Below are 27,925 nucleotides of genomic sequence, written 5' to 3'. Positions count from 1 at the left end.
TTAAGGATGTCTTAGCTCTGTTTTTTTTATTAAATTCCTTGATTGAGTGCCTGTATATAGCATCTAAATCAATGACTAGTTTTGGGTTAAAACATTGTACCTTGGGGACATCTGTGATCTTCTCAATGGGAAATAAGTCAAAACAGGAGATCTCTTCAAGGGTTCTTTCAATTACTTGCTCTTTAATTTCTGAAACCTTATCAACAATAAATTGAAGCCTACAAGGCAAAAAAGATGAATGTCTGACATGCTTTTTTCGAAACATTGATTTTCAGGTATTATAGGAAAAATCTATTTAAAAGATAAAGCTGTTGAATGTGGCAGTTTTAACACTCTCTAATGGCATATACATCAGAAAGTATCTTCTGTCTGTTAATGAAACAAGGCATTTGCTCAACACTTACTGTATCTCTTATCATGCAGACCAGTGCAATGTATGAATAATTTTACAAGGTATGAAACACATTTTACACCTAATTACCGTGTTTACTTTAAAGGTTAAGAAGTAGATGTGTCAGTTGTTGTTGTGGCAGTGATTATGCATAACCTCTGGCATAGTTACCTTTTAACAGCAGTGCTAGTTTGATGGAGAAGACCTTCTATGTTAACACTGCTCCAAGATAAAGTAGATAACCCTGGTTGAAACTGGTGTTTTACCCTCTCCAGATGGGGGGTAAACAACACAGCAAAGTTTTCAGGAATCTTCTGTTGAATTCTCTCATAGTCTTCAACAACGTCTTGCAAATTGCTTTTGTACATCTTGAATTTATCTGCCTATTGGTGGAAAATAAACAGTTAAATTTGCAGTTTGCAGAGCCAAGCCAGCCATCAAATCCTGAACATCTGATGAACAGTTAAACTAGTTTAGGGCTTTAACCTCAGGATGTAGATGAGCCTTGTGGAAAATATTGTTATGGGAGATTCTATGTTTTAACTACACTTGAATAACAAAGTCCTGAACAAGCTGGCCTTTATATCATGCATCGATCTAAGTTGGAGTCACATTGATCAAAAATACAGTTTTAAGGTAAAATGTAGATAAAGTTAGCGAATATTTTATATACATATACAGTATCTCTCAAAAGTGAGTACACCACTCACATTTTGTAAATATTTTATTATATCTTTATGTGACAACACTGAAGAAATGACATTTTGCTACAAGGTAAAGTAGTGAGTGTACAGCTTGTATAACAGTGTAAATTTGCTGTCCCCTCAAAATAACTCAACACACAGCCGTTAACCACTTGACAACAGGGCACTTAAACCCCCCTCCTGCCCAGACCAATTTTCAGCTTTCAGCGCTCTCACACTTTGAATGACAATTACTCAGTCATGTAATACTGTACCCAAATGAATTTTTTGTCCTTTTTTTCATACAAATAGAGCTTTCTTTTGGTGGTATTTGATCACCTCTGGGTTTTTTATTTTTTGCGCTAGAAATGAAAAAAGACCGAAAATTTTGAAAAAAGACGCATTTTTCTTAGTTTCTGTGATAAAATTTTGCAAATTATTAATTTTTCTTCATAAATTTTGGCCACAATGTATACTGCTACATATCTCTGGTAAAAATAACTCAAGTTAGTGGATATTATTTGATCTTTGTGAAAGTTAGAGAGTCTACAAGCTATGGTGCAAATCAATCAAAATTGATCACACCTGATGCACTGTGGCCTATCTCATTTCTTGTGACCCGAACAAGCCAGGAAAGTACAAATACCCCCCAAATGACCCCTTTTTTGAAAATAGACATTCCAAGGTATTTAGTAAGATGCATGGTGAGGTTTTTGATGTTGTCATTTTTTCCCACAATTCTTTGCAAAATGAAGATTTTTTTATTTTTTATTTTTTCCACACAAAATTGTCATTGTAATAGGTTATTTCTCTCACATGGCATGTATATACCACAAATAACACCCCAAAATACATTCTGCTACTCCTCCTGAGTATTACGATACCACATGTGTGGGATTTTTTCACAGCCTGGCCACATAGAGAGGCCCAACATGCAGGGAGTCCCATCACGTGTTCTAGGAGCATAAATTACACATCTAACGTGTTGACTACCTATTACACTTTTGAAGGCACTGGGGCACCAGGACAATGACACGCGACATTGACGTGGCACTGATGTGGCACTGATGACAGATGGCACTGATACGTGACACTGATGTGGCACTGATGACAGATGGCACTAATACATGGCACTGATGACAGATGGCACTAATACATGGCACTGATTACAGATGGCACTAATACGTGGCACTGATGACACGTGACACTGATGACAGATGGCACTAATATGTGGCACTGATGACAGATGGCACTAATATGTGGCACTGATGACAGATGGCACTAATACGTGGCACTGCTGACAGATGGTACTAATACGTGGCACTGATGACAGGTGACACTGATGACAGATGCCACCGATACGTGGCACTGATGACACGTGACACTGATAACAGATGACACGTGACACTGACAGGTGGCACTGATGACAGATGGCACTAATATGTGGCACTGATGACAGATGGCAGTGGGGACAGATGGCAGTGGGGACAGATGGCAGTGGGGACAGATGGCAGTGGGGACAGATGGTAGTGGGGACAGATGGCACTGACAGGTACTGTGTTCAATTTTTTCCGTTTTTTTTTTTTTCCGACACTCAGGCTGCAGCGCTTCGCTCTCCCTCCTCACACGCTGTCTCTGTGTGAGGAGGGAGAGCCGGCGATGAGATGATCTCATATGTTTACATATGAGATCATCTCTCATTGGCATCACCGATCACACTGCAAATGGCCACTGTGATTGGCCGTTTACGGCGATCTGTGACTGGCTGTGTCCAAGGGACATGGCCAGCACAGAACTTCCCCGATGCGCGCCCGAGGGAGCGTGCATCGCGGAAGTAAACAGCAGGATGTCCAGGGACGGCCTTCCGGCAGTTAGCGTCCGCGCTGCAGCCGTCTTTCGGCTATAGCGCGGGCGTGAAGTGGTTAATGTCTAAACCGCTGGCAACAAAAGTGAGTACGCCCCTAAGTAAAAATGTCCAAATTGGGCCCAATTAGCCATTTTCCCTTCCTGGTGTCATGCGACTCATTAGTGTTACAAGGTCTCAGGTGTGAATGGGGAGCATAAACAGAAAAGTCAACACTACTACACATATGACACATAGCAGAGCTCCCAGGTGCTTGATCCACAATCACTGGATGAGTAGAGTAATGTGGAAAAAGTGAATGGGGATCAGGTGTGTTAAATTTGGTGTTATCGCTCTCACTCTCACTCTCTCATACTGGTCACTGGAAGTTCAACATGTCACCTCATGGCAAAGAACTCTGAGGATCTAAAAAAAACACTTGTTGCTCTACATAAAGATGGCCTAGGCTATAAGAAGATTGCCAAGACCCTGAAACTGAGCTGCAGCATGGTGGCCAAGACCATACAGCAGTTTAAAAGGACAGGTTCCTCTCAGAACAGGCCTCACCATGGTCAACCAAAGAAGCTGAGGGCATGTGATCAGCATCATATCCAGAGGTAAATAGACATATGAGTGCTGCCAGCATTGCTGCAGAGGTTGAAGGGGTGGGGGGACAGCCTATCAGTGCTCAGACCATATGCCACACACTGTATCAAATAGGTCTGCATGGCTGTTGTCCCAGAAGGAAGCCTCTTCTAAAGATGATGCACAAGAAAGCCTGCAACCAGTTTGCTGAAGACAAAGACACGCTTGACAGATGGTGTCAAGCGTGTGTGGCGGCAAAAGAACTCTAGTGACAACCTGTGAAGCTCTGGTGAACTCCATGCCCAAGAGGGTTAAGGCAGTGCTGGAAAATAATGGTGGCCACACAACATATTGACACTTTGGGCCCAATTTGGACATATTCACATAGTGGTTTACTCACTTTTGTTGCCAGCTGTGTAGACATTAATGGCTGTGTGTTGAGTTATTTTGAGGGGACAGCAAATTTACACTGTTAAACAAGCTGTACACTCACTACTTTGCATTGTAGCAAAGTGTCATTTCTTCAGTGTTGTCACATGAAAAGATATAATAAAATGTTTACAGAAATGTGAGGGGTGTTTTTACTTTTGTGAGATTGCTTTTTTGGTCATCCAAAAAGACTGTTACAGATGTTCATTTAAAGCGGGGTTCCACCCAAATTTTGAACAATATCTGTATGCATTCTCTTCCTTGCCTAGATGCTGACATGCCGTTTAAAAAAATTTAAATCGCCGTAATTACCTTTTATTTTTCTATTCTTCTTTGCACTTCCTGGTTCTCCTCCCGTGGGAGTAGGCGTGTTTCTAGCCTCTCCCAGACTCCTGGGAGCTAGTCTCAGGCTTCCCAGGATGCCACTGAGCATGTGCGGGAACGAGCGGTGAATGCTGGGAGCACAGCATTCACCACATGCAGGAAATAAATGCTTGTGGGCTTCAAATGCCCACAACGAAGATGGAAACCGCCTGCAGTGACTAATATAAGTTATTCTTTCCGACGAAATCTGACACAGGCGGACATATTACACACAATATGTGAGTATGTAATGCTGAGAAGAAAAGTTTGTGAATGAACTCAAAAAAAAAAAAACGATAGATAGGTGGACCCCCGCTTTAATTCCTTTGCATTTGGGACAATGTCAGGCAACTTACAGCTTACATCAAAGTATTTTAAATACTTGGGACATTCTCTTATGCATATTTGAAAAGATTAATGTGTACTGGCAAAATGGACACAATCAATGCAGGAGGCACATCATAGTGATCAAGCAGAATACTTTTCTATAAGTCCGATCAGTGCAAGACAAAATCTGATTAGTTGCTAATAATGCTGCACTGTTTTGTTGAATAAACTTCAGATACTTGAAAGAGAGAACAATCTATTTCTTCTACAATCATCTTTTGTAGAAAGACAAGTGTATGTATTGTGCAGGCGACTTTTTATTGGAATATTTTTCAAAATTCTGCAATAAAGCTTTACATGCAAAAGTATTAGACACCCTGATCTGGAGAGCCTAGATCTAGCTAGTTCCTAGGCTTAGGCTAGTGGAGTTTATCCCCTTTCTTTTTGGTAAGCAAAATAAACTTTGCAAAAACTCAAGAAATAGATATGAAAAGCATCAGATAAAAAGCTGTAAGGATAGAGAAATCACAAAGAAGAACAATTACTGGCGCAAGAACAGTGTAATCGTGAAGGACACAAACCCTTTAAAGGGACACATTAAAGACAGGAGATAGCTTAGTCCTTGTATAACTCAGCTATAAAAAAGTCCATAAGTCCATGATATAAGTTAATGGTGGCAGACATAAAGCCAGCTCTGCCATCTGAGTTAAAAACACTCACAAAGTGCTGTTCCACTATTCAGCCCCAGGCCAGTAGAAGGAGCTGAAGCTCTGAGCATGTAGCCTGTTTCCTGTTGTTCGTGGCCGTCTCTTCCTATGGTGATGTCATTTCCGCCGTGCGTTCCACGCTGGTTCTCCTGGACCTCCTACTGGCCACAGGACACCCCACAACAGATTCGAGCGGCTCCCTTACATACCAGATAAGCACATTTTACCTTTTTTAACTTGTGAGTGTTTTTTATCTTTGCTATTAAACTGTCTTTTAAATACTACACTCAGGTGGCGCTTCCTGCTTTCCCTTCCAAGGATAGAGAAATAACACTTTGTCCTGTATAGACTGTGATATGAGCACAACATGGATAAATACAAGAGAACTGCAAATATACAAGATACAAGAGACATAGAAAGGAATTGCTGTTATGTCCATACCCCCATGTAGAGATAAAGATTTATCCCTATGTAAGATACTATTACTCCACCAATGAGTGGAGGAGAGGATAGATAACTCACCCCCAAATGCAGAAGCATATTCGAGTAAAAAATTAAATCTGTTGCTCTATAGAGCTCTATTATCATGATATTCATAATAACAATACCCTAAATATTTACCTGCTGATATGCATGAAGAGCCGCTTCTGGAACACGGATACCAAGTCTCAACATCCATTTTGTCTCTTCAATCAGATGGATTATTCTGTAATTCAATGTAACAGTGTTGGCCAACAGCAGATTTCTAGTATAGGTTAACAGAATTGTAGAAACAGCGCGGTGCTAGAACAGCTTATATTTTGCAGATGGAAATAACAATAGTATAAAAAATTACCTCATATCAGTATTGACCCTCAACTGTTGTGTGCCAGGTTCTCGGATAAGTAATGTAAAATTAAGTCCGCTCAGACCTCTGTCTACCTGAGACTTCCACTTCTGATACCACAGATCTTCATATGACACCAAAGCAGAAGCTATTTGATTATACAGCTTTACTGTTTGTGAGTATGTGAGACATGTTGCTACAATTTTCACATTTTTGAAAGCCTTTGGGAACAAAAAGGCATAACAACAGTTATGTTAGTATGTAATTTGATTACATAGATGATAGATAGATAGATAGATAGATAGATAGATAGATAGATAGATAGATAGATAGATAGATAGATAGATAGATATTCATGGTGTCACGTGAAAAGATATAATAAAATATTTACAAAAATGTGAGGGGTCTACTCACTTTTGTGAGATACTGTATATATATATCTATATATATCTATATAGATATATATATCTATATAGATATATATAGATATATATATATCTATATATATATTTCTCTCTCTTTCTTTGAGGGCATAGTTTAGAGAAGTAGGACTGTCTGCTCAATTGGTTGGGCCCTTGTTGAGGTCATTAAGATATTTGTTTGTATAGTGTTAATAACTAAAAAATAGATGAAATGGTGACAGAGGAAATCCTTTTTTTTCTCCCTTCTCTTTGTTTTCTTTTTTCCTTTGTTATAATTTAGATGAATTATGTGGGATGTATACACATATGTAAATATTATGCATGTGTCAACAATGGTTGTATGTAGATATTATTAATTTATTGTTGTGATATTGTATGATTAGAATATGTCTCAATAAAAATGTATTAAATAATAATAAAAAAAAAGATAGTAAACATATTTGGTAGATAAACACTTGTGGGAAATGGTCTTGTCAAGGTATCACAACTGCGATGTAACAGGCTATACTTAATTTCCATGAATACTTCAGACAGCACCAAAATTAGTTTTGCTCCATTCATCTGAATAATGACAAGTAACACAAAAAAGGTTACAGAATCACTCTTTTTTTTAGGAAAGCTGATGTATCTTGAATAATCTGCATGCGCGACGCAAAGCACGCTAATTGCCAGTATCCACTGGCCTATATAAGGACAGCTGCTCCTCTCACAAATTGCTGGATTGTTGTCAGCCTTCCTGTGTTCCTGAGCCCTTGTGCATTTACCCTTGGATTCCCTGTTGTGACCCGGCCTGCCTCTGACCTGTATGATCTCCTCTCCTGGCTTTGAGCCCTCGCTTGTTCTACCGACTCTGCTGCTGTCTCCAGTATATGACCCCGGCTTGCATTACGGACTTTGCTATTTATTCCTGGCTTGCCTTCCTGCATATGACCCCGGCTAGTTCCCGTTTTGCTACCTGCTTCTGCTCCTGATGGATCCACCGGGTTTGACCCCTGGCCTGGCTTTCACTACTGTCTCCTGTGTGCACTACTGCCAAGTTCTACTGAGGTTCTCTAAGACTCCTGCCCAGCTGTGTATCCTGCTGCATCCAGTATACATCAGGTGACAATCGGTCCTACTCTTCAGAACCCATCTGGCAAACTGTGCTTCTTTGGGCACTGCACCTACTGTACCATCTTCAGGGGTGTACTGCACATAGCTGCAAAGGGAGCCCTCTCTGCATTTTGGCCTCCGAAGAAATGCTAGAAATTGATATTTTGATAAAATATATAATATTATATATATAAAGCACTGTGTAAGTTCACAGGGCCATATGAGTACCTGTAATAAATACAAATAAATAAATGAAATACATTTTTTGGGGTTAGCACAGTATGTAAAATCTTCGGAGATTTGCAGAATGGAATGAAATTGTGTGGTGTTTTTGTGAGTATCTTATCAGCATTTAGCTCAGGCAAGAGACATGATGGTCTTATTAATGACTTCAGTGCCTGACATTTCCCTGACAGAGAGAAAATACAGGTAAATAACAAAATGGGTAATCTCTGAGAGGTAAGGCTGAACTATTAAAGCAATTTGAGATTGGAGATTTAGATTATTGCAGATTTCCTTCGGTAAATTTATTTCAATTTTATTCCTACTTTCATTGTATTTTCAATCCTTGAAAGCAGCTTCCGTGACCAGATGATTGCACCAACTGCTGGTGGCATGTTTCTTGATAAGACAGGCTCTTCCTGAAAAATTAAGGATGTACACTGTTATAACACCATAAACTAGAGTTAGAGATAAAATTAGAGATACACAGAACATCTTAAGAGATAAGCATAGTGTAAAAAACTGCATGTCTCTCATTTGTTCATTACTGCTTTGTTAAATACTATATTTTCCATATTTATACATTTATTTACTTTTGCCAAATGCTTGATGCTGGTCTTCTGCCACACATAATATGAACCCTTTAGCATCCTTGTTTAACTAGTATGATATACATAAAATATGTTACATAAGTTAACACATATTGCCAGATCTTTAAAGCTATTTGTAAGAGGAGGATTCTTCAAGTCCAAGAAGCATTATTATCAGTGATCATCACACTAATGTACCAGCTGAGCTGTAGATATAGTAATTATTAGCAGGGGATTCCCAAGAGCATAAGGTTACTTCAAGGACCGCCTGTCCTCTAATGATCAGACTTGTGCTGACATGCCCATAAAGCCACCATTAGGGGCAAACTCATTCAGTTGGCAGCTGGGGCAAAACAAAATTGTGAAAATGCGATTAGACAACAAGAGGAGACAATGACCTCTCTCGGGTAGGAACAGCGTAAATCTCCACAGATAGAACATGAGCCTTACTACTCAGGCTGAACAAACTAGTCGTTGGTCCAGACATTATTTTTATAAAATGGGTGATAAGCCTAATACGATGCTAGCACAAAAATTAGCTCCAAGGGTCTATGCATCAGCATTGTCTAGGTTACGCCTCAAAAACGGTCAATTGACACAAAACCCACAACCAGTAGTAAGGACATTTTATGATTTCTATCCCTCACTCTATGACAAACCAGACTCTTTCCAGGAGGCCCTGGAGTATACATTTTTTCAGGATATTTCTCTACCTCAATAACAACGTGCTCATATGGAGCTAATGGACAAAGAGTTCTTGGACCATGAGATTCGGTTGGCAATTAAAAACCTTAATCCGTCTAAAGCCCCGGGACCGGACGGGTTCTATTGTCATTACTATAGAAGGTACCATGAGATATCGACTCCACATTTGCGCTCCCTTTATAATGAAATTCAGCAGGGTAAGCACCTCCCAGTGTATGAGAATGCAGCATTTATCCATATCCAACAAAGCTGGGTAAGGATCATGGAGATGTGCGAATTACCGACCTATCTCCTTGATTAATGTAGACCTGAAAATTATGACCAAAGTCCTTGCAGCATGGATGAATTCCTTTCTCGCTCAATATATACATCCTGATCAAGCAGGCTTTGTTCCTAATCAACAGGCCTCTGACCAACCCAGACGAGTAATAGATGTGATATCTGCGATTTGCTCGGATAGGGATGCGAAGAGGGTTAGACGGTGCATGTTGCTATCATTGGATGTACATAAAGCTTTTGATTGCCTCTCTTGGGTCTCTATTTTATGTTATGGCATGTTATGGATTTGGTCCACGGTTCTTGTCAATGCTCTGAGTTCTCGATAACTATCTGATGGCTTCCTTGTTGGTCAAAGGATACTCCTCTCGCCCCTTCACCATTTATAGAGGCACTCGCCAAGGCTGTCCTCTCTCCCTGTTGCAGTTTATTTTAGCGCTTGAGCCCTTGGCCATAAAAATACTTAATATGTGTATAGATGTAAGGGATATTGATCATGGGGATAGAGAGCACAAATGCGCTCTCTTTGCTGACGATATGCTTATGATGCAGTCTTCACCCATTACCTCCATCCCCAATTTATACGCAATACGCCAACCTTTTTTCGCAGATTTCCGGTCTTACCATAAATTACGCGAAATCTCAGGCACTGAATATATCGCTGGGTGATAACACGGTTCAAGCCTTCAAACAGAACAGAACTTTCCAATGGTAGTCCGAGACCCTCCCTATCTAGGTATTCATCTTACGCTCTCCTTGCACACTTTATATTCATAAAATTACCCCCTCTCTATAAAAAACTCTCGGAAGATATGACTAAATGGCAAATCCACCCTTCATCATGGTTTGGCAGACTGTATTCTTTAAAGATGAATGTTCTTCCAAGTATTTTTATATTTGTTTTGCATTCTCCCAGTGATACTCAATAGGTATAACCTGGTCGCATTCCAAAGGAAAATGAAAATGTTCTTGTTTATTTGGGGGAAAAATAGGCCCGGAAGAACAAACGTACTTTGTACACTCGTGGGGGAGGGGCAGTTTGGGGGTCCCAAACTTGACTAAACATTTCTATGCGGCCCAGTTAGCACAGTTGATTCGATTTCATACAATAAATCCTGATCCCATATGGATGCGGGTGGAATCATATTACTGCCCGTGTACACCGATTTCCCTCTTGATATGGCTGCCGCCTAAGCAGAGACCCGCCATTCTTTGCCCATCCTTATCACTCTCCCTGTGAATATGGGATAGATTATCTAGAACTTATAAATTTAAATTGCCTCATGGCCCGTTGGCTCCCTTGTTCCAGAATCCCGAGTTCACCCCGGGTCTTACCCCCCAAGCTTTTGCTTGGTTGATTAACAAAGGATTTTTACATATAGCGGACATCTGTGACTATAGAGGTGTGCTGCCTAAACAAACCCTGATAGAGAAACATCAATTACTAGAATCTGAGTTCTTTCGATACTCCCAGTTAGCACATTTTCTTCATTCATTAAAATGTAAATCAGATATAGTATGTATGACCCGTATGGAATATTTATGTGACAAGTTTGACAAGCTATGGGGTCATATATCAGAAATATACAAAATCCTAACAATATCTGAGGCTAAGAAACAAGGCTATATGGAGAAATGGGAAACTGACTTGAATGAATCTTTAGAAATGGATGAGTGGCAGGTATAGGTACAAAATGCCTCTAGGTTGCTCATTAACACCTTAATCATCAAAGCAAATTACAAGGTGCTCCTGAGGTGGTATATGGTTCTCGTTAGACTGGCTTCTTATGTCGCAGGGACTTCTCCATATTGCTTTCGTGGCTGTGGCCAGGAGGGAACGGCATTTCACACCTGGTGGCAATGCCCCAAGGTGTGGCATTACCAGACTCAAGTATATAATTTTATCTACTCCCTAACCCAGGTTAATCTGCAAAAGTCCCTGAAACAAGCAGCTGTTAGGCAGCCTGGTGGAGAATGCCCAAGACATTCTAAACGATTAATTACCTTCATATTAGTGGCAGCAAGGATTGCGATCGCTAGGTCATGGAGGTCAGCTGTCATACTTTTTGATTTACTTAAGGCGAAACTCACTTGGATTATGATACATGAACGCCTTTCAGCCATTTTGAATGATAAGGTTAAACTGTTTGAGAAAGTCTGGAGCCGCTGGATCAATTATATTGCAGGTGATTCCCGAGCTGGTTTGGCTTATGCTATTTCCTGGAGAGGAGTGTGGGCACACAGGTAACCTATCTTATTTACTTTTTCCTAATCTGCTTCAAATCTTTCTGTCTATTCTCTACACTGCATAACGTCCCTATTAGTTTCAGAGGGGCGTCAGATTTTTTTATTTAAAATATGGGATTACTCTCCCTCAATTAGGAGGTTAGGTATACCGCAGCGCATACTAAGAGACCCAAGATAGTTGGCTCAAATCCATTTTCTGGTGCAGTTCCTTTTGTTTTCGCCAGATTATCATAATTGCTAAATGGGATAACGGTTAGAATTGTATTGCATACAACTAATGTTTAAGCTTTTTATATGTTACTCTTATACATAAAAAATGTTTCCTAAAAAAATAAATAATTGTATTGCATTACTGGTAAAGTTTGCAATTTGAAAGTTACCTTATCTCCTGCTTTCATTATATTGCAATAATATGTCATTAGTAATAGTAACCTTTTGTTAACCATTTGGTTATATTGTTAATGTATTTTGTGTGGGAGCAGATCAGTGGCATAGAATCTATATGTCGCTACCATGCAATGTTAATTGTATTTCTTTCTTGTCTTTGAAAATCTTACTAAACATCATTGATAAACACACTTTGGTTGATGCAAAATAACAAAAGCACACAAAAAAGGTTTCTGGCCCATTGTCTTGCTGTGCAACAGAATTGATAAACGTTCCTAACAGAATCTTAAATTTCCCTTTTAAAGTCCATGTGGTTAGTTGCTATGGTAAATTTATAGGAAAGTGTACAGAGAGCTTGTCTTTAGTTGCAGACTACCAAGGACCTCTTTACAATGTACGGTACTTGAACCCAATTAGAGAGGAACTGTGCTTGTTTGTGAAATTTCTTTATTCTGTTTGTATTTTGCATTGCATTTTTACCTTATACATACCTTAAAGGTTTCATATATGTGTTGAACCTCTTTCAGTTCATCATAGAACCAGTCAAAAACTTCTACATAACATTCATTAATGATGTGTTTTATCCCCTGCCTATGTCTCACAGCAGAAAACCTTTGAAGAAAAGAACAGCATTTTAAATTGGGAAAAGCACAAAAAGAACAAGCTACTTTCATAATAGCAGTGGTAATAATTTTAACAAAAAGTTAAGAGTGACATACCTGAATAGATATTTAAAAGTGAATACAATATGACAATACAATACAATAGGACCTGCCTTTAAAGTGACAGCTTTCATTACCAAAATCTGACAATAGTATAGTAGGATCAGAAGGGTATTTAACACTTAAAGAGGGTACCACCATCCCTTGAACAAAGTACAGCAAGCATACACCCAAATGGGACTTTTGCAGGTACCAATGAAAAACACTTTTATATAAAATTCATATAATGAATTCATTTTTTACAATAGTGTTTTGTGTTTGTGAGTGTAAAAGTCCTATTTTGGTTTCTATTACCTACGAAATCTTTTATATAGTACGTATACATGAAAAAGGCTGACCCATTTCCCTATAGAAATGGAAGAGTCAGACATATTTCACAGAACCTTTTATTATATTTGCAGTAATTAGACATACTATGAAATTTAAGCCTCTCAAAAATGTTTTTTAGTTTTGGATACAGTAAGCAAAGATTTGAACTCCTGTCTGGGTGTTATTGCCATCTGGGGCTCCATAAGAGAGATTTACCCTCACTTTCTGCCTAGTGGAAATTATTTAACCAGACAAGAACTGATGACATTTCTGTAACAGACAGAAGGAAAAAGAAATGATAGTGGTGCTAGCCTCCCCTAACTCCAGGGTTTTTTTCAGCAGGAATGTGGGGGAACGCAGTTCTGGCACCTTCAGCACTAAATGTATGTAATGGCAAGGGGTGCTGGGGTGTGCTGCAGCATCTATTGATACTGGCTGCTGGGGGATCTATTGTCCCTGGAAGGGATCTATTTTTGCAAGAGGGGTCTATTGTTGCTGGGGAGGTCTATTGTTTCTGGTGGGGAATCTACTGTTGCTGCGGGTGGGTCTTATGTTGCTGGGGGGTCGGTTGTTGATAGGAGGGATCTACTTTTGAGGGAGTGGTTTATTGTTGCTGGCTGCTGGAGGGTCTATTTATGTTGGCTGTGGGGAGATTTGTTGTTGCTGCTGGGGGTCTATTGTTGCTGGGGAGGTATATTGTTAGAAGTGGCCCATTGTTGCTTGGGGGATTTGTTGATGGAGACGTCTATTGTTGCTGGCTGCATGGGATCTATTTTACTGCTTTTCTTTGTATCATTAACAAATTTCATCCAAATTTCTTAGCACCACAACTTGGTTCTGTATTCTCTAAAAAGGGACTGTAAAGGGGGGTGGGTAGGGATTGGAACCAAGGGTTGGTACTTAAAGGTGGGTAGGAGGCAGAGACAATGGGTGACTCTAAAAGGGGGAGTTCCTGCACCTATTCTCTGAAAAAAAAAGCCCTGTTAAAAAAATGTGATTTTATTCCTGTTTGTGTTGCTGCTGGAAAGTTTCCTTTGGTTCTGACCCATAAAATGTAGTCAGTAGGACAGTACATAAGGGGAAATCTCTGTAACAGAGCCCCAAATAGCAGTAAAAATCAGACAGGGGTTTTAATTAATTTGCATTCTATCCAAAAAAAATAGCAAATTCTTTATATGTCTACCCCTTTATGTAAGGATATGAATGGTAGTTCAAAATAAATTAAGTGACATTAGTACACAGTGCCAGACATTTTTTTACAGTTTTTTTTACATTTCCATAAGTTTAAACATCTTTTAAAAAACAGATCCATAACTTAGTAAATTTGCTTTTTATAGATTTATAGGGAATTACACAATGTCACAATTTTCTGAGTTATAAATGGAGTAAATTGTACAGTGAAATCCAGTAACCATGTTTAGTTATGGTTTTCTCCCATTTCTCACGCTTACAATTAAATTATTATACATTCGTAATAATAAACCCTATTGGGTACAGCACTGGTATGAATGACAGTTTTAGCTATCAGTTGCTCACACAAGGAGTATTCACTAAGCTAATCTGGGATTCAGGAATGACTCAAAGAAATTATTTTGGAAATTAAAGAAATTAAATTATCTGGGATTTGCAAGACTGAGTTTTCCAACTGTGGTTTGGAAGTTGTTGGGAAATAAGTGTACTAGTATTTGTATACTCTTACCGTTGAAGAATAGACAAGGCATCTTTGCACAATATTCGTCTAAGGAACAAAGCTTGTATGTACACAGAGATATACTTTTCAGTTTGCTGGTTCATCACTAAGAATTCAGAATACCCTTCTTCAAAAGGGTTATGTTCCCTGTATAAGTCAAGATGAAAGATATTATGGAAACCTAATAGTTAAATCAGTACAGATAGAACTCAAGGTCAACCTCTAATATCACGTAGTGAAAACAGGGTTACATGTTTGATAATCAGTTCTAGTTTTTAAACCAATCTCTTGAATTATTCATGAATGGGGCACACAGACATAATAGGGGGATATCCAGTCCAATCAGAAAAGAAATATAGCACCCACAATTGCAAAACATCATTTCTGTTTTTTCACAATGTGAAATACATTTGGAAATTTCCAAATAAGTGCAATTATTGAAAGAGCCTTGTCTGTGTTAAATCATTAAACCATTGGCCATTACCATAGAAATGAGCTGAATGCACTAGAATATTTACAGACTCTGGCAGCACAATTTTATTACTATCATTAACCTGAAATATTTCAGTGCTGGAAGTGTATGGTTATGCTCCGCTCTAATGCCTACTAAACCACACACACAATTCCAGCATGCTTGTTTATGACACTATTATGCCATTCTAGAAAGATTATGCAGCAGTCAGATAAAGCCCACACAAGCTTCTGATGTCCATGGTCAGCTTAAGAAGTACCCTTTGTCTTGAAAAAAAATGGCCATCAGCCATAGGTTTGACCTCTCATTTTGAAAATGCACTATACATGGTGGGTGCTGTGAAACGATTGATATGCCTTTTCTGTAATATTATATTCACAAGGAACTGATCATGTTGCTGTTGCAGTAAATTATATTTATGGAGAGTGACTGCTACTGCAGCTCAGTCCATGAACTCATGGTGTGAACCCACATTTACAAGCACCATTCATCTGTATTATGTACAGCCTAGAATCATATGATACCATGTAGTCACATGGCCATGGGTCACAGCCAGGTTCCAGCTGTTGGGGTCCCCATAAGACCTACCTACACAAACCCAAATGGCATACCCATTGTCATCAACTTTTCTGAAGAAGTATTACAGGAGCCCTGACTTAAAACTTCCACTGGGCTTAGGTTTGTTAAGCTACACTACTAAAATCATAAATGTTATTTACTGTATATAGTTCACATCGGACAAAATATTTAAATACAGCATTAAAGTCACAAAGTTACATGAAGCTAAACCTCCAGGATGAAGTAAATATAAACCAGTTTTATGTTTTACATATACATTTACATATATATATTTACATAATTTCCATGCATACTAGCTTTTATGTGGTAATCCATATACATAGAAGCTTGTCTGGGTTATTTACCTTTTCTCTGTGTCCAGCAATATATCAGCATCTATATACTGAGCAAGCAGTTCAATCATCTGCTCCAGCTTTTCCATTAAAACTAAGGACAGTGTGCAGTCATCATCATCCATATCTTCTCGGTTATATAGGTTAGCTGCAAATGGATCAGCATTGTAGCAGATTTTGTTACATGCAGAATATATACCACAATTAAAGTTAACATACTTTCAAGTGGTCACAATAACCCCTGTCTATCAGCAAATTTTTTTCTTCTTCAAGACTTCCAGTTTTTTGATTCCATCAATCCACCATGTAATATATCAGATTTTGCCTGACATATCATACACCCATTCTTAAAGCCTACAATTATTTCTTTAAAATTCCTCAATTCCCTTTTTATAGGTGTATGAGCTTTGCCTTACCTGTCTTATGGTGTAGAAATACCTGAAATGATTGTAATATAACACTACTACTAATACTATGACGTGCGATGCCAGGTGTCGCTCATATGTGTATTTTTGCACTATTTTTGCAGATTGTATACATGCATAGCATTACATGCATGGGGCATCCCATTAAAATTAATGTGAAAAATGCAGCAAAGTAGCTTATGCACACTTTTTAGCTTTGTGTGCCTTTAAATCATGCATTTTGTTGTATTTGCTTCATCAGAAAAAGGGATGAGTACCACTTACCAACCCAGTGCATGAATATGTGAATAAGTGTGGCCTCAGCAAGTGCTGCTCCAGCCACGCCTGCTAACATGTTTTGCCTGCACACAGGGGCTTGGTCACAGAAAACCCCTAAATGGTGCATAGGCGCCTGCTCCCTTCATTGCAACCACTATGGGGATTTTTATCTCAGCTTAGAGCAGCACTGCAAGTTATACCTTGTTGCATTTTCTGTATTTGTTTTCATGCAAAACAGCACATTTTTTGCTACCTGCATTTGAAGTGCTTTTAACAATGAATGGTACCACACGCTTGACAAAGTTTGCTTTTAAGGTGTTTCAGAAATGCACACTATTTTGCAGACAATCACAAAATGCTATAGCTTGAATGCAGCCTAAAGCTGCAAAGGAGATGCTGCAGATATATATACTATTTCAGTCAGCTGCACTTTGTCCCTTTTATTCTATCTATCAAATCATAGGAGCACTCCTAGCAATTATGAAAGATAGATGTGAGAGAGATCTTCCTCAGCAAAACATTCATTTAAAGTATCAGATACATACATTTCTTGTTTCTTACACATTACTAACATAACAAAATAACATAATAAAATCAGGTGATTGGACACTGGCAACCCTAATTACAAGGTGAGTTCCTCCCCTATATAACCCCTCCCATATGGAGAGTACCTCAGTTTTGTATCAAAGCAATAAGTATACCAATGTATAATCCCAAAGAGGGGCGGGAGCTCTGTGCCCCGTGATGTATTACCAAGAAAAGGATTTTACAGGTAAGCTGTTTTTTAAAAATCCTATTTTCTTGTTCATACATCACGGGACATAGAGCCTTTGATAATTAACTAGTGGGGTGTCCCACCGCAATGACCAAATTTGAGGGGAGGGAGACACAGATCAGAAAAAAAACATAGTCCACCAACAGACAAGAGGACCTATACTGCTGCCTGCAGTACACTGCGCCCGAAAGTGGCATCCTCATGCCCTCTTACATCCACCTGATAGAATCTGTATCTGTATCTGTATATATATGGATTGAAGACCAAGTTGCAGCCTTGCAGATCTGAGTCATGGAGGCCTGGTGATGCACTGCCCATGAAGCACTAACTGCTCTAGTTGAGTGTGCTTTAACCTGAAAAGGAGGAATCTTCTTCTTTACACCATAAGCCTGAACAATAACCTGTCAAATCCATCTAGAGTGGATTTCGACGCTGCCTGGCCCTTTTTGGGGCCTTCTGGCAGAATGAATAGACAATCAGTCTTTCGTATCTGAGCCGTTGCCTGCGGATAGATTCTGACTGCTCTTACAACATCTAAAAGAGTGTAACAACTTCTCCTCCGCGGACTGCGGATCTGGAAAAAAGAAGGACGGTAGGACCACATCTTGATTCAGATGGAATCCTGAAACCACTTTAGGCAAAAAAGTCAGGTGAGGAAGCAACGCCACCCTGTGAAAAATCAAATATGGCTCTTTACATGAAAGAGCTGCTAACTCCGATACCCTTCTAGCCGAGAATATGGCTATTAGAAAAAACTATTTCTTTGTCAAAAGAACTAAAGAAGCCTGGGGCAATGGTTCAAAAGGTTGTTCCTGTAAAACAGACAAAACCAAATTCAAATCCGGTGGGCACACAGGAGGCTTAACCAGCGGATTCAAGCGTAGTGCCCCCTGAACAAAGGCCCGGACCAGGGTATGAGAGGCAAGCGGTCTTTGAAAGAATATCGACAAGGCCGGGATCTGGCCCTTGATAGTGCTCAAGGCCAGCTTCATTTCTACGCCTAATTGAAGAAAGGCAAGAAACCTGCTAATGGCATACTTTCTAGGATGCCACCCCCTGGATTCACACCAGGAAACATATGCCTTCCAGATTCTGTAGTAGATGAACCTGGAGGCCGGCTTCCTAACATTAACTAGAGTGGACAGGACTGGCCCCGAGAGGCCACGACCTGTCAGAATGTGGGTCTCAACCGCCAAACCGTCAAATTCAGACTTCGTAAGGCAGGATGGAATATTGGACCCTGTGAGAGTAGATCTGGGCACAGCGGAAGGTCTTCCTTCTGCCATTTTTATGATCTCCGCATACACCAAGGTCATCTGGGCCAAGCCGGGGCCACCAGAATTACCGGCTTTCTCTCCCTTTTGACCCTCTGAAGGAATCGCGGGAGAAGCATAACTGGAGGGAATGCACATATCAGAGAATACTGATCCCATGGAATCGTTAAGGCATCTGAACCTTGTGCTAGCGGATCCTTTGTTCTTGACACAAAGCTGTCCAGTTTTTTGTTGAACCTGGAAGCCAACAGGTCTACATCCGGGGTAACCCATTTTTAACATATGGCCTGAAATGTGTTGGGGTGTAGAGACCATTCTCCTGGAGACAGCTGCTGCCGGCTTAGGAAATCCGCCTGCCAATTTTCTACCCCTGGAATGAAGACCGCAGACAGGCAAGGAACATGCCTCTCTGCCCAAGAAAAAATGTGATTCACCTCTTTTTGGGTATCCCGACTCCTGGTGCCCCCTTGGTGATTGATATAGGCCACTGTCATAGCATTGTTGGACTGTATCCGGACAGGACAACCCTGCAACCTGTAAGTCCAGACTCTGAGGGCTAGACAAATTGCCCGAATCTCCAGAAATTTGATGGGCAACAGCCTTTCGGCTCTGGACCATCTTCCCTGGGTGGAAGCTTCTTCCAGAACTGCTCCCCAGCCTATTAGGCTGGCATCTGTGGTTACGACTTTCCAAGTAACTGGAACAAAGGATTTTCCTTTCAGTAGATTCTTGGTCAGCAACCACCAATTGAGGCTCTGGCGTACCCATGGTGATAGGCACATTGTAAGATCAAAAGCTTGAACTCTTCTGTTCCAGGCAGAGAGGATGCTGCTCTGTAAAGGCCTTGAGTGAAACTGGGTGTAAGGAACAGCCTCAAAGGAAGCCACCATTTTTCCTAATAGTCTTATACATAGTCGAATGGATTTTTCCTTGCTAAGACTACTCGGACCAAATCCTTTATGGCTTTGGCTTATGACCCGGGTAAAAATACCCCACTTTGGACTGTGTCTATGACCATTCCCAAACATTCCAGCCTTTTTAGGGGCTGTAAGGAAGATTTTTCTAGATTGAGGACCCAGCCTAGGTACTCCAAGTACTCTACTGTTCTGAGCACATTGCGTTCTAAGCGTGCTACAGACTGTTGTACGAGTAGCAAATCGTCCAGATAAGCTGTCACTGTTATGCCCCGAGCCCTTAGTCTTGCCAGGGGTGGGGCTAGAATTTTCGTGAACACTTGAGGTGCAGTAGCAAGACCGAAAGGTAGGGCCATGAATTGGAAGTGGCCCTGACCCACCGCAAACCTTAGAAATCTTTGGTGAGAGGTAAATATTGGCACATGTAAATATGCATCTTTGATGTCTATTGATGCCAGGAATTCTCCCCCCTGAAGGGTGGAAGCTACTGAGCAGATTGACTACATGTGGTAAGAGCGAATGTCCAGAAACTGATTCAGGTCTTTTAGACCTAGAATAGGTCTGACATCCCCGTTTGGTTTTGAAACCATAAAGAGGTTTGAGTAGAACCCTGAGCCTTGCTCTTCTGGGGTCACTTCTATAATTACCCCTTGGGATAATAGACGTTCTAAGGCCAGAAACAAGGGCCTCCCCTTTTCCGGATCTTTGGAGACTCTTGACCTTAGGAAACGAGATGGCGGAAGCCATAGCCTAGAGACACAGTGGAGGCTACCCATCTGTCCTGAATCTCTTCCCACCAGGCACCTGCAAACTGCAGCAGCCTTCCCCCCCACTTGGCCGAGTGGGGGTGCCTTTTTATAAGGAGGCTTTCGGGTTCTGTTTACCAGATCTTGGACCCCAAGACTTCTTTTGCCCTTGGGCTTGGCCTTGGACCTTTCCCCTAGTATTGGACTGGGAGGCCGTCACCACTGCCTGGAGGTCGAGGCTCCAGGGGCTGGGGAAAGAGAACATCTAAATGAGGGACGTTTACTCTTCTTTTTAACCGTTAACAATGTGGTTTTACCCCCGGTAATCTTCTGGATATATTTGTCCAGATCATCCCCAAACAGGCGTTCCCCATAAAACAGGAACCCAGGCAAATATGTTTTGCATGAAGCCTCAGCTGCCCAATGCTTAAGGGACCTGCGCATGTTTACCAGCAGGAGAGTAAGGAGCAATGCTTACTTAACAGAATCCATAATGGCATCAACCACAAAACATAAGGCCTTGGGAAGGTCTGCATAAACCTTGACCTCCTAAGTGGAAAGAAGGTTAAGCACCTGCTTCATTTGTTCCTTGAGGAACTGGCACATGCCGATTGCTGCGACCGCAGGCTGGACCACAGCACCAGCCATAGAAAAGGAGGCTTTAAATAAAGTTTCCAGCTTTTTATCAGTTGGATCTTTGAACCCCTGAGCATTGTCCACAGGACAGGTCAGGCTTTTATTCACACAAGAAATAGCCGCATCTATTGCTGGCACCCCCCCTTCTTGGTGAACTTTTCCTCCACTGGATAAAGCATGGAAAACATTTTAGGAGGAGAAAATAGTTTATCTGGGGGACCCCAGTCATCATACAGCAATTTCTCCAGCAAGGGATGAATTGGGAAGGTATACGCAGCCTGTGGGGATTTCCGGGATCCCAAAGAGGAAACAGAGAAAATGGCAGCCTCAGCAGAGAACAATCTGTATGTGGTATGCACCAACTCAGTATAGTATTGCACCTGTACTTTGAGGGCCTGGGAGGCAGAAGAGAGCTTCTCCTCTTCCCCTGAATCGTCTGACTGCTCCTGATCCCCATCCCCAGATAGGGATATTTCATCATTATCAGAATGCTCATCCGATAGAGAACCCAGAGCAGAGGGAGGGGATTTACCCCTTTTTCTGCTATTCTTTAAGGAAGCTGTGATAAAAGTAGTAATCCTTCCTTCTAAACCATCCAATGCAGCCTTCATAGTGTCTTCAGTGACATGCACAGGGACTGTAACATTGGGAGAGGCTGCAAAGCCTGACAGGGGCACAGACTCATCCTGTGAGGCTGCCTCCAGTCTTTCAGGCGGGGATGGTATACTGCAGGCATGTTCAGAACCCCTAGGATCCAGGCGGTGATTTCTTAGTGCCTCTTTTACCTCCCCCTGAAGCCCTCTTACTGGGAGACATAGTCCTAAGATGCAAAGCATAGGTACTAGTAAAAGTGCAATTATTGTTGTGCCTTAGTCTTACAATATTACCATTAGCTCAGTCTGCACAACCTGATGCCGAGTAGGTGTCTTAGGTATGCCTGGATCCGAATCCACTGAGATGCTTACTGCCCACAGCTCTGTGTCCCGCCGCTTACAGAAGCTCAGGCGTACTGGGCTTTAAACATAGCCGCTTTGTGCCTGCGCACTGATGCGCCATGCATGCCGCATGTGCACGGCACCACAACCACACTCCCCCCTCCTTCCCCACCAAAACCACTGTAAAAGCCCGCCCCCTGTGTGCGCACGCGTAGGATCATCATGGCGGCGGCCGGGGGCGAGGGGGGAGAAAGGAGAACACCCGAGGACTGCACGGGACTCCTGAATTGCGTGGGATCCCCCCTTTCCATTTATGTGGCAGAGCCTGCAGCAGAGGAGGTGAGCGGCTTCTCAAACCAGCTTCACTGAGCGTGTATCCTGGATGGCATGTAAGTATACACCAGGTATGTCCCTTACGCCCTTTAGTGGCGGAAACCAGGTAAGACATGCAAACTACTCAAAAGAAGATAATCCATAGTGTGTATACTTTAGGATTGTCTTCACTTACCTTATCCCCACTGCAGGAACTGCTGAGAACAGACAGATCCAACCTTCATCCATCACGGCGGGTATCGCTGTGCCAACCTTCGGGGTTCTGGTTTCCTACTCACAGGATCCTCTTCCCTGGACCTGTAGAAGACTCTGCCAGAAAAACTTTTTGTGCAACTTAAATTTGTGCACCAAAGCGCTGGATCTCAGAGCCCAGTCCTCAAAAAGAGACATTACAGGCAAAACCTTGTTTCTTCTTTCACGAGGCCTGGGTACCATCCATCTTAGGCATATTTATTGGCCTGAGGAATGGATCCGGTTTTTATAGCTCTTAGGCCCCCGTAGAGACCATCAAACAGAGCTTTCTTCTTAGCACATCTTTAACGTGACCAACTACCTTAGACACTGGCGAAAAAACTTAGGTACTCTCTGTGACAGACCTAGCCGGGAGAGAGACTTTTGGAGGGGACTGAATGCTAGCCTCATGCCGATCGATCGTGGGCCCTGGCATTTGGGGGAATGGTGCTCTTTGTGAGCTGTATGCCTGAGGACCCTTGAGGTGGTGTTACTTTGGATTCAGGTTCATATCACTCCAAGAGACACAGACTCTGGGGACCCTGGATTTGCCATATTAGAAATAGTGGCTGATTCATAATGCTGAGACAAATACTGTTAGGAGATGCTGATGTCAATTCCAGCCACCTGTCTGTTGCCTGCTAGAATGTGTTTATTGTAAATAAGTCTAGTATGGGATCTAAGAGTCATTAGATCCCCATTGTTGTTTGTGTTAATTAACTCTGCTATTGTGTGAAGAAGAGTTCTGTGTTGATTTGTGATAATGTTGATTGTGTTTTCTGAGCTACAAGACGGCCAGTCTGGCCTAAAGGTCATGACTGAGTCATCTAGGCTGTCTAAAGGGATTAGTTAATTAGACCATGTTAATTAGGTTTCTGGTCACAGGTGTATGTTCAGAGTAATATGAGCAGGAGGCATGTACCTCCTCTTTTACTGTATAAAAGAGCCTATATTCCTTTCAATAAAAGAGATTCCTGGTTGAACTCACATACAGCCTGCCTGGTGTTTGCTCTGAGCTATCACAACTGGATTTGAACGGCACATAGATGTAGTTCAATTCCCGGAGCATCGGATGACCGAACCATCAGATGTTGCGATCTGCAATCTGATTCCATAGCCGCAGAGGAGTGTTGGGAGCGTGGAATCGAGCGAGCAGGGGCTCGTTACACTATCCATATGGGAGGGGTTATATAGGGGAGGAACTCGCCTTGTAATTAGGGTTGCCAGTGTCCAATCCCCTGATCGTGACCATCTAACCCACTAAGTAATTATCAAAGGCTCTGTGTCTCGTGATGTATGAACAAGAAATATAATTAATCTAATCTACATTCCACATTATTATAATTACCTACATAAAACCTCTATCACCCTACACAACCCCTCCCATGCTAAGCTGTAAAGCTACATAAGTGACTTTTATTTATTTATTTTTTTTCCAAATTAGGTTTTCTTTATTATGTGGTCATACAAAGATGTTGGTTTCCAGTCAAATAATATCTACAGTATTAAGATAACAGGTTACAAGGAAATTTTGACACATTTAGGGGAATTTTTTAAAAATACCACCAAGAGAGGTACATACAAGTCACACTGTCATGATAGAATTAAACAGGATTCCAGATTTAAATGAAATCCACCAGCAATTGACTCCAGAATGATGTTACAGTGCACCAGTTTTGGGTTTAAACTTTCACATAGTGAAGTGTCACTGATCACATAGCTGAATGACTAGGGAACAGTTTCCACTCAAAGAAAGGTTAGAACAGGAAAGGAAGATCCAGACATGGGTAAGAGTGACATTTTGATTCAGATGCAAACAAGGCCTAAATGTATTCCAGATTTCACAAATTGATGCACTGCAGATAAAAAACTATTTCAGCACCTAGTAAAACCAAGGAGCTGCAGAAAGTAGTAATATATGTTACTACATGACGCTGCCAGTCAAGAGAAGGATATCCCCTTTAAAGTAAACATGACAGTATAAAATATGTTAAAAGTCAGCAGCACTACAGTGCAATCACCTGGCAATAACTGGCACATCCTTAGATGGCATCCCAAGCAATCTATGCTCCAAATCTTAGAATGCTGCATAATTTTGACGTGTCAAGTGTTCCCACTTTCTACCACACCATTCCCATTAACCAGTAAAACCAATGCACATGCATTAGGCAGTGGGTGATTGTGCAAAGCTATCAGATGTGCTGACATTAAATACAACCAGTACACAGGGGAGGTCATCGGGTATGTTTAGCCACTGGTAGATGCTTGCACTGTAGTGTCACATCCTATATAATTCCATATTGTACTGACAATTTAACTCTGAAGCTATGCCACACTGCAAAGAAAATCTAAGGAAAAGTTCTAAAGCAGGAATGCAATTTCTTGTGCATTTATATTAATTGGGCAAGACTTATCCTTGCTGGCAGAAATGAAACTCCATAATTTTGAGGCGATAGACATATGATAAAATATGCTCATGGCAACAAGTGTCTTCAAGCTGAGCATAAAAATGTAACTTGTCCAAATAAATTGCTATCAGAAGATATCCAATCCAATTCAAATCTACATAATTTGCAGCTACAATGCAGGAAATAAAATGCATGCCCTTGGAAAACATAGCCGGGATACTGAGCATTTGGTTCTGTAGTCACACTACTTTGTTTATAGCACACATTGCTCTTAATTCCAAGATCATGCATAAAAAAAAAAAGTCTTAAAAGCTCTATTACTAATGGAAATCTATCGGAAAACACTGCTAAAATAAGGTGCCATACACACCGATAAGTCAAAATACACTTAAACCAATGTCACGACAAAGTAATCAAAGGTCGTGTTACCTCAGCAAAACGTAACACTGTGCCTGTGGAAGAACCTCACTTGCGCCAAAGATGTTTACGAGCTAAGCAGACGTTCTCAGCTCAGCATCAATAGATACGTCAATACAAGCTCAAGAGATATTGTCTTTAAACTATAACTGTAGAATTTGACTTTACCCTTCCATATTTGCTTGCTTTCAGCTATACCTTTTCTATAGAAAACAAGCTGCCTCTTAGTTTCCATGGTACAGCAGAACCACTTTTCCACTCCATTGCTTTGTTTGGCTTTTTCAGCTATCAGGAAACAGCCTATTACAGAATTTAGTAGAAGTTTTGTATGCAGTGTGTGAGAACAGTTTACTCATGTTGTAAGGGGCTTTTTAGCTGGAAAATAAAACAGGCCATCTAACAATTCTGGCAAGCCAGTCATGTAGAACCACAATATACACAGAACATTCAGAACTGACATGTATGTCTGATGAGAATGAAGAGAAGAAAAGGGTGAATACATGAAAGGTACTTATTACTATACATTCCTAACTAGCCATCACTCAAACCAAAAAAAAGGTGAAATGAGTGCCTAAAATTAAACGTATGGGGTCATACACGAGTGCAAGGTACAAGTGAATGCATAAAACACACTATGGAGACAATACACAACTGAGAGGTATAAATAAGTGCAAAACAACATAAGTGACTTTTAAATTAGAGATTACTAGAAACAAATAGGCTAGTTTTTGCTTTCAGAATCAAATTATAAGTTGCTAAAATTGTAAACATCTATGGCACAATCCTCATAGTAATGTATGCAAGATCATCCAACTGTGCAATAAATAAACTGTACTTGACATGTGATCATGTAGCTTAAACCATATGAGCTAGGGTTTGAGACACATTACAGGCAATTTTTTTAAGAAAAATACACAAAATATATCAATTGAATAGTGCACCAAAACACAACTATTGAATGTTAGTTTTATCAGGCCAGTGCAAGTTACCCCTAAAGTGTGTGAGCTATATATATACCACTTTACTTAAAAAAATGCAAGGTCTCTGGGGACTTACCTAGCATGTGTTTCTCCTCATTTGAAAGCATAATTTCAGTGTCTTCTTCCTCTGCTGAGGGTTCATCAATTTTCAAGTCAGATGGTGCTTTGTAAGGAGTATTATCATGTCTCACAATGGGAACTGTTAGCATGGAGGGGTCATCAATACACATCTGGAAGAATGTCAGTCAATGCCAGGAAGTTATTAAGATGCAGACATGGCTAGATGTCTTATGTTCTTTGTATATGAAAAACATACTCATAAAGCCATAGGGAATTCTCAATCTTTAAAAAATGTATTTCTAAACCTACAGAATGATAAATGTCCATGGACAATCTAATGTTATATATTGAATGCCTACTGTATACCTGGCCAAATCTTACTGTGTCTGAGTCCATAGAAGTTATTTCTCCCTCACATTTTATCTCTGACACCGGGACAAGAAATTAGTGGAACAGGAGTCTTCAGGACAGAATGACACAACAAGCATTAAAAATCTCTCAGCTCTTCTAACCTTTCTCACTCTACTAATAAAATTGTTTTGTTGCTTTTTCTGTTCCCATTGGTGAGCTATCCCACCACCAGATAGAAACAGAGGTCAAAAAGTAGGAGTAAATCTATCAAACAGGAACTCAGAGCAATAGAAACCGGAAGGTTCTGACTCTGTCCAAAAACGTTATGGCCGAAGTTGGGTTTGAAGAGGAGCCATGCCCAAAAAAAGACAGGCAAAGGGAAAATGGCTACTTACTAGCTGATCTTTTTGCCATTACTGACCCACCATGCCTTACTCAGCACTATACCTCTGTGTGGAGGTGGCTAACTTGATAGAGAAAGTGCTGGAGCAAGGAGAATAGTGGGCAGCACAGTAGTGACATTACTGAATCTCACTTCAAATCTTCTGAGACTATTAATCAAGACAGTAGTGCCTTATGCCCTGTACACACGATAGGATTTTCCGACAACATAACCGTGGATTTTTTTCCGAAGGATGTTGGCTCAAACTTGTCTTGCATACACACGGTCACACAAATGTTGTTGGAAATTCCGAACGTCAAGAACGCGGTGTCGGAATTGTGTACACACGCTCGGAATTTCCAACAACAAATGTTCTATGAAGCATACACACGGTCGGACTTTCCGACAACAAGCTCAGATCCAACATTTGTTGTCAGAAAATCCTATCGTGTGTACAGGGCATGAGTTTTGCACGGAAGATATTCTGCTATGGTGCTGTATGCACAGGAGTGCCTGAAAACCTCACATACCAGTAATTGCAGTGCTATTTTTCAGAAGAATTTAAAAACGTCTATCAAGAAAAAAAAAAAAGTTTTTTTAA

General features: G+C 40.7%; 1 protein-coding gene across 1 annotated transcript in view; it reads right to left on the bottom strand.

The window, feature by feature from the left end:
• Positions 1 to 27,925, bottom strand: part of LOC141141245 (dynein axonemal heavy chain 5-like) — a 334,052-nt gene that overhangs the window by 271,618 nt on the left and 34,509 nt on the right. Inside the window, exons 12-20 of the mRNA XM_073628924.1 lie at positions 26,608 to 26,761; positions 16,212 to 16,347; positions 14,826 to 14,963; positions 12,587 to 12,707; positions 8,217 to 8,309; positions 6,164 to 6,375; positions 5,950 to 6,034; positions 563 to 774; positions 101 to 218 (exon numbers count right to left, since the gene is read on the bottom strand). Of these exons, the coding sequence (XP_073485025.1) occupies positions 101 to 218; positions 563 to 774; positions 5,950 to 6,034; positions 6,164 to 6,375; positions 8,217 to 8,309; positions 12,587 to 12,707; positions 14,826 to 14,963; positions 16,212 to 16,347; positions 26,608 to 26,761 (1,269 nt within the window). The remainder of the gene's footprint in view (positions 1 to 100; positions 219 to 562; positions 775 to 5,949; positions 6,035 to 6,163; positions 6,376 to 8,216; positions 8,310 to 12,586; positions 12,708 to 14,825; positions 14,964 to 16,211; positions 16,348 to 26,607; positions 26,762 to 27,925) is intronic.

The sequence above is a fragment of the Aquarana catesbeiana genome, linkage group LG04, assembly GCF_042186555.1.
Source record: "Aquarana catesbeiana isolate 2022-GZ linkage group LG04, ASM4218655v1, whole genome shotgun sequence".
Lineage (NCBI taxonomy): Eukaryota > Metazoa > Chordata > Amphibia > Anura > Ranidae > Aquarana > Aquarana catesbeiana.
The sequence above is the reverse complement of the archived record's forward strand: the minus strand, read 5'-3'. Positions and strand labels throughout refer to the sequence as shown.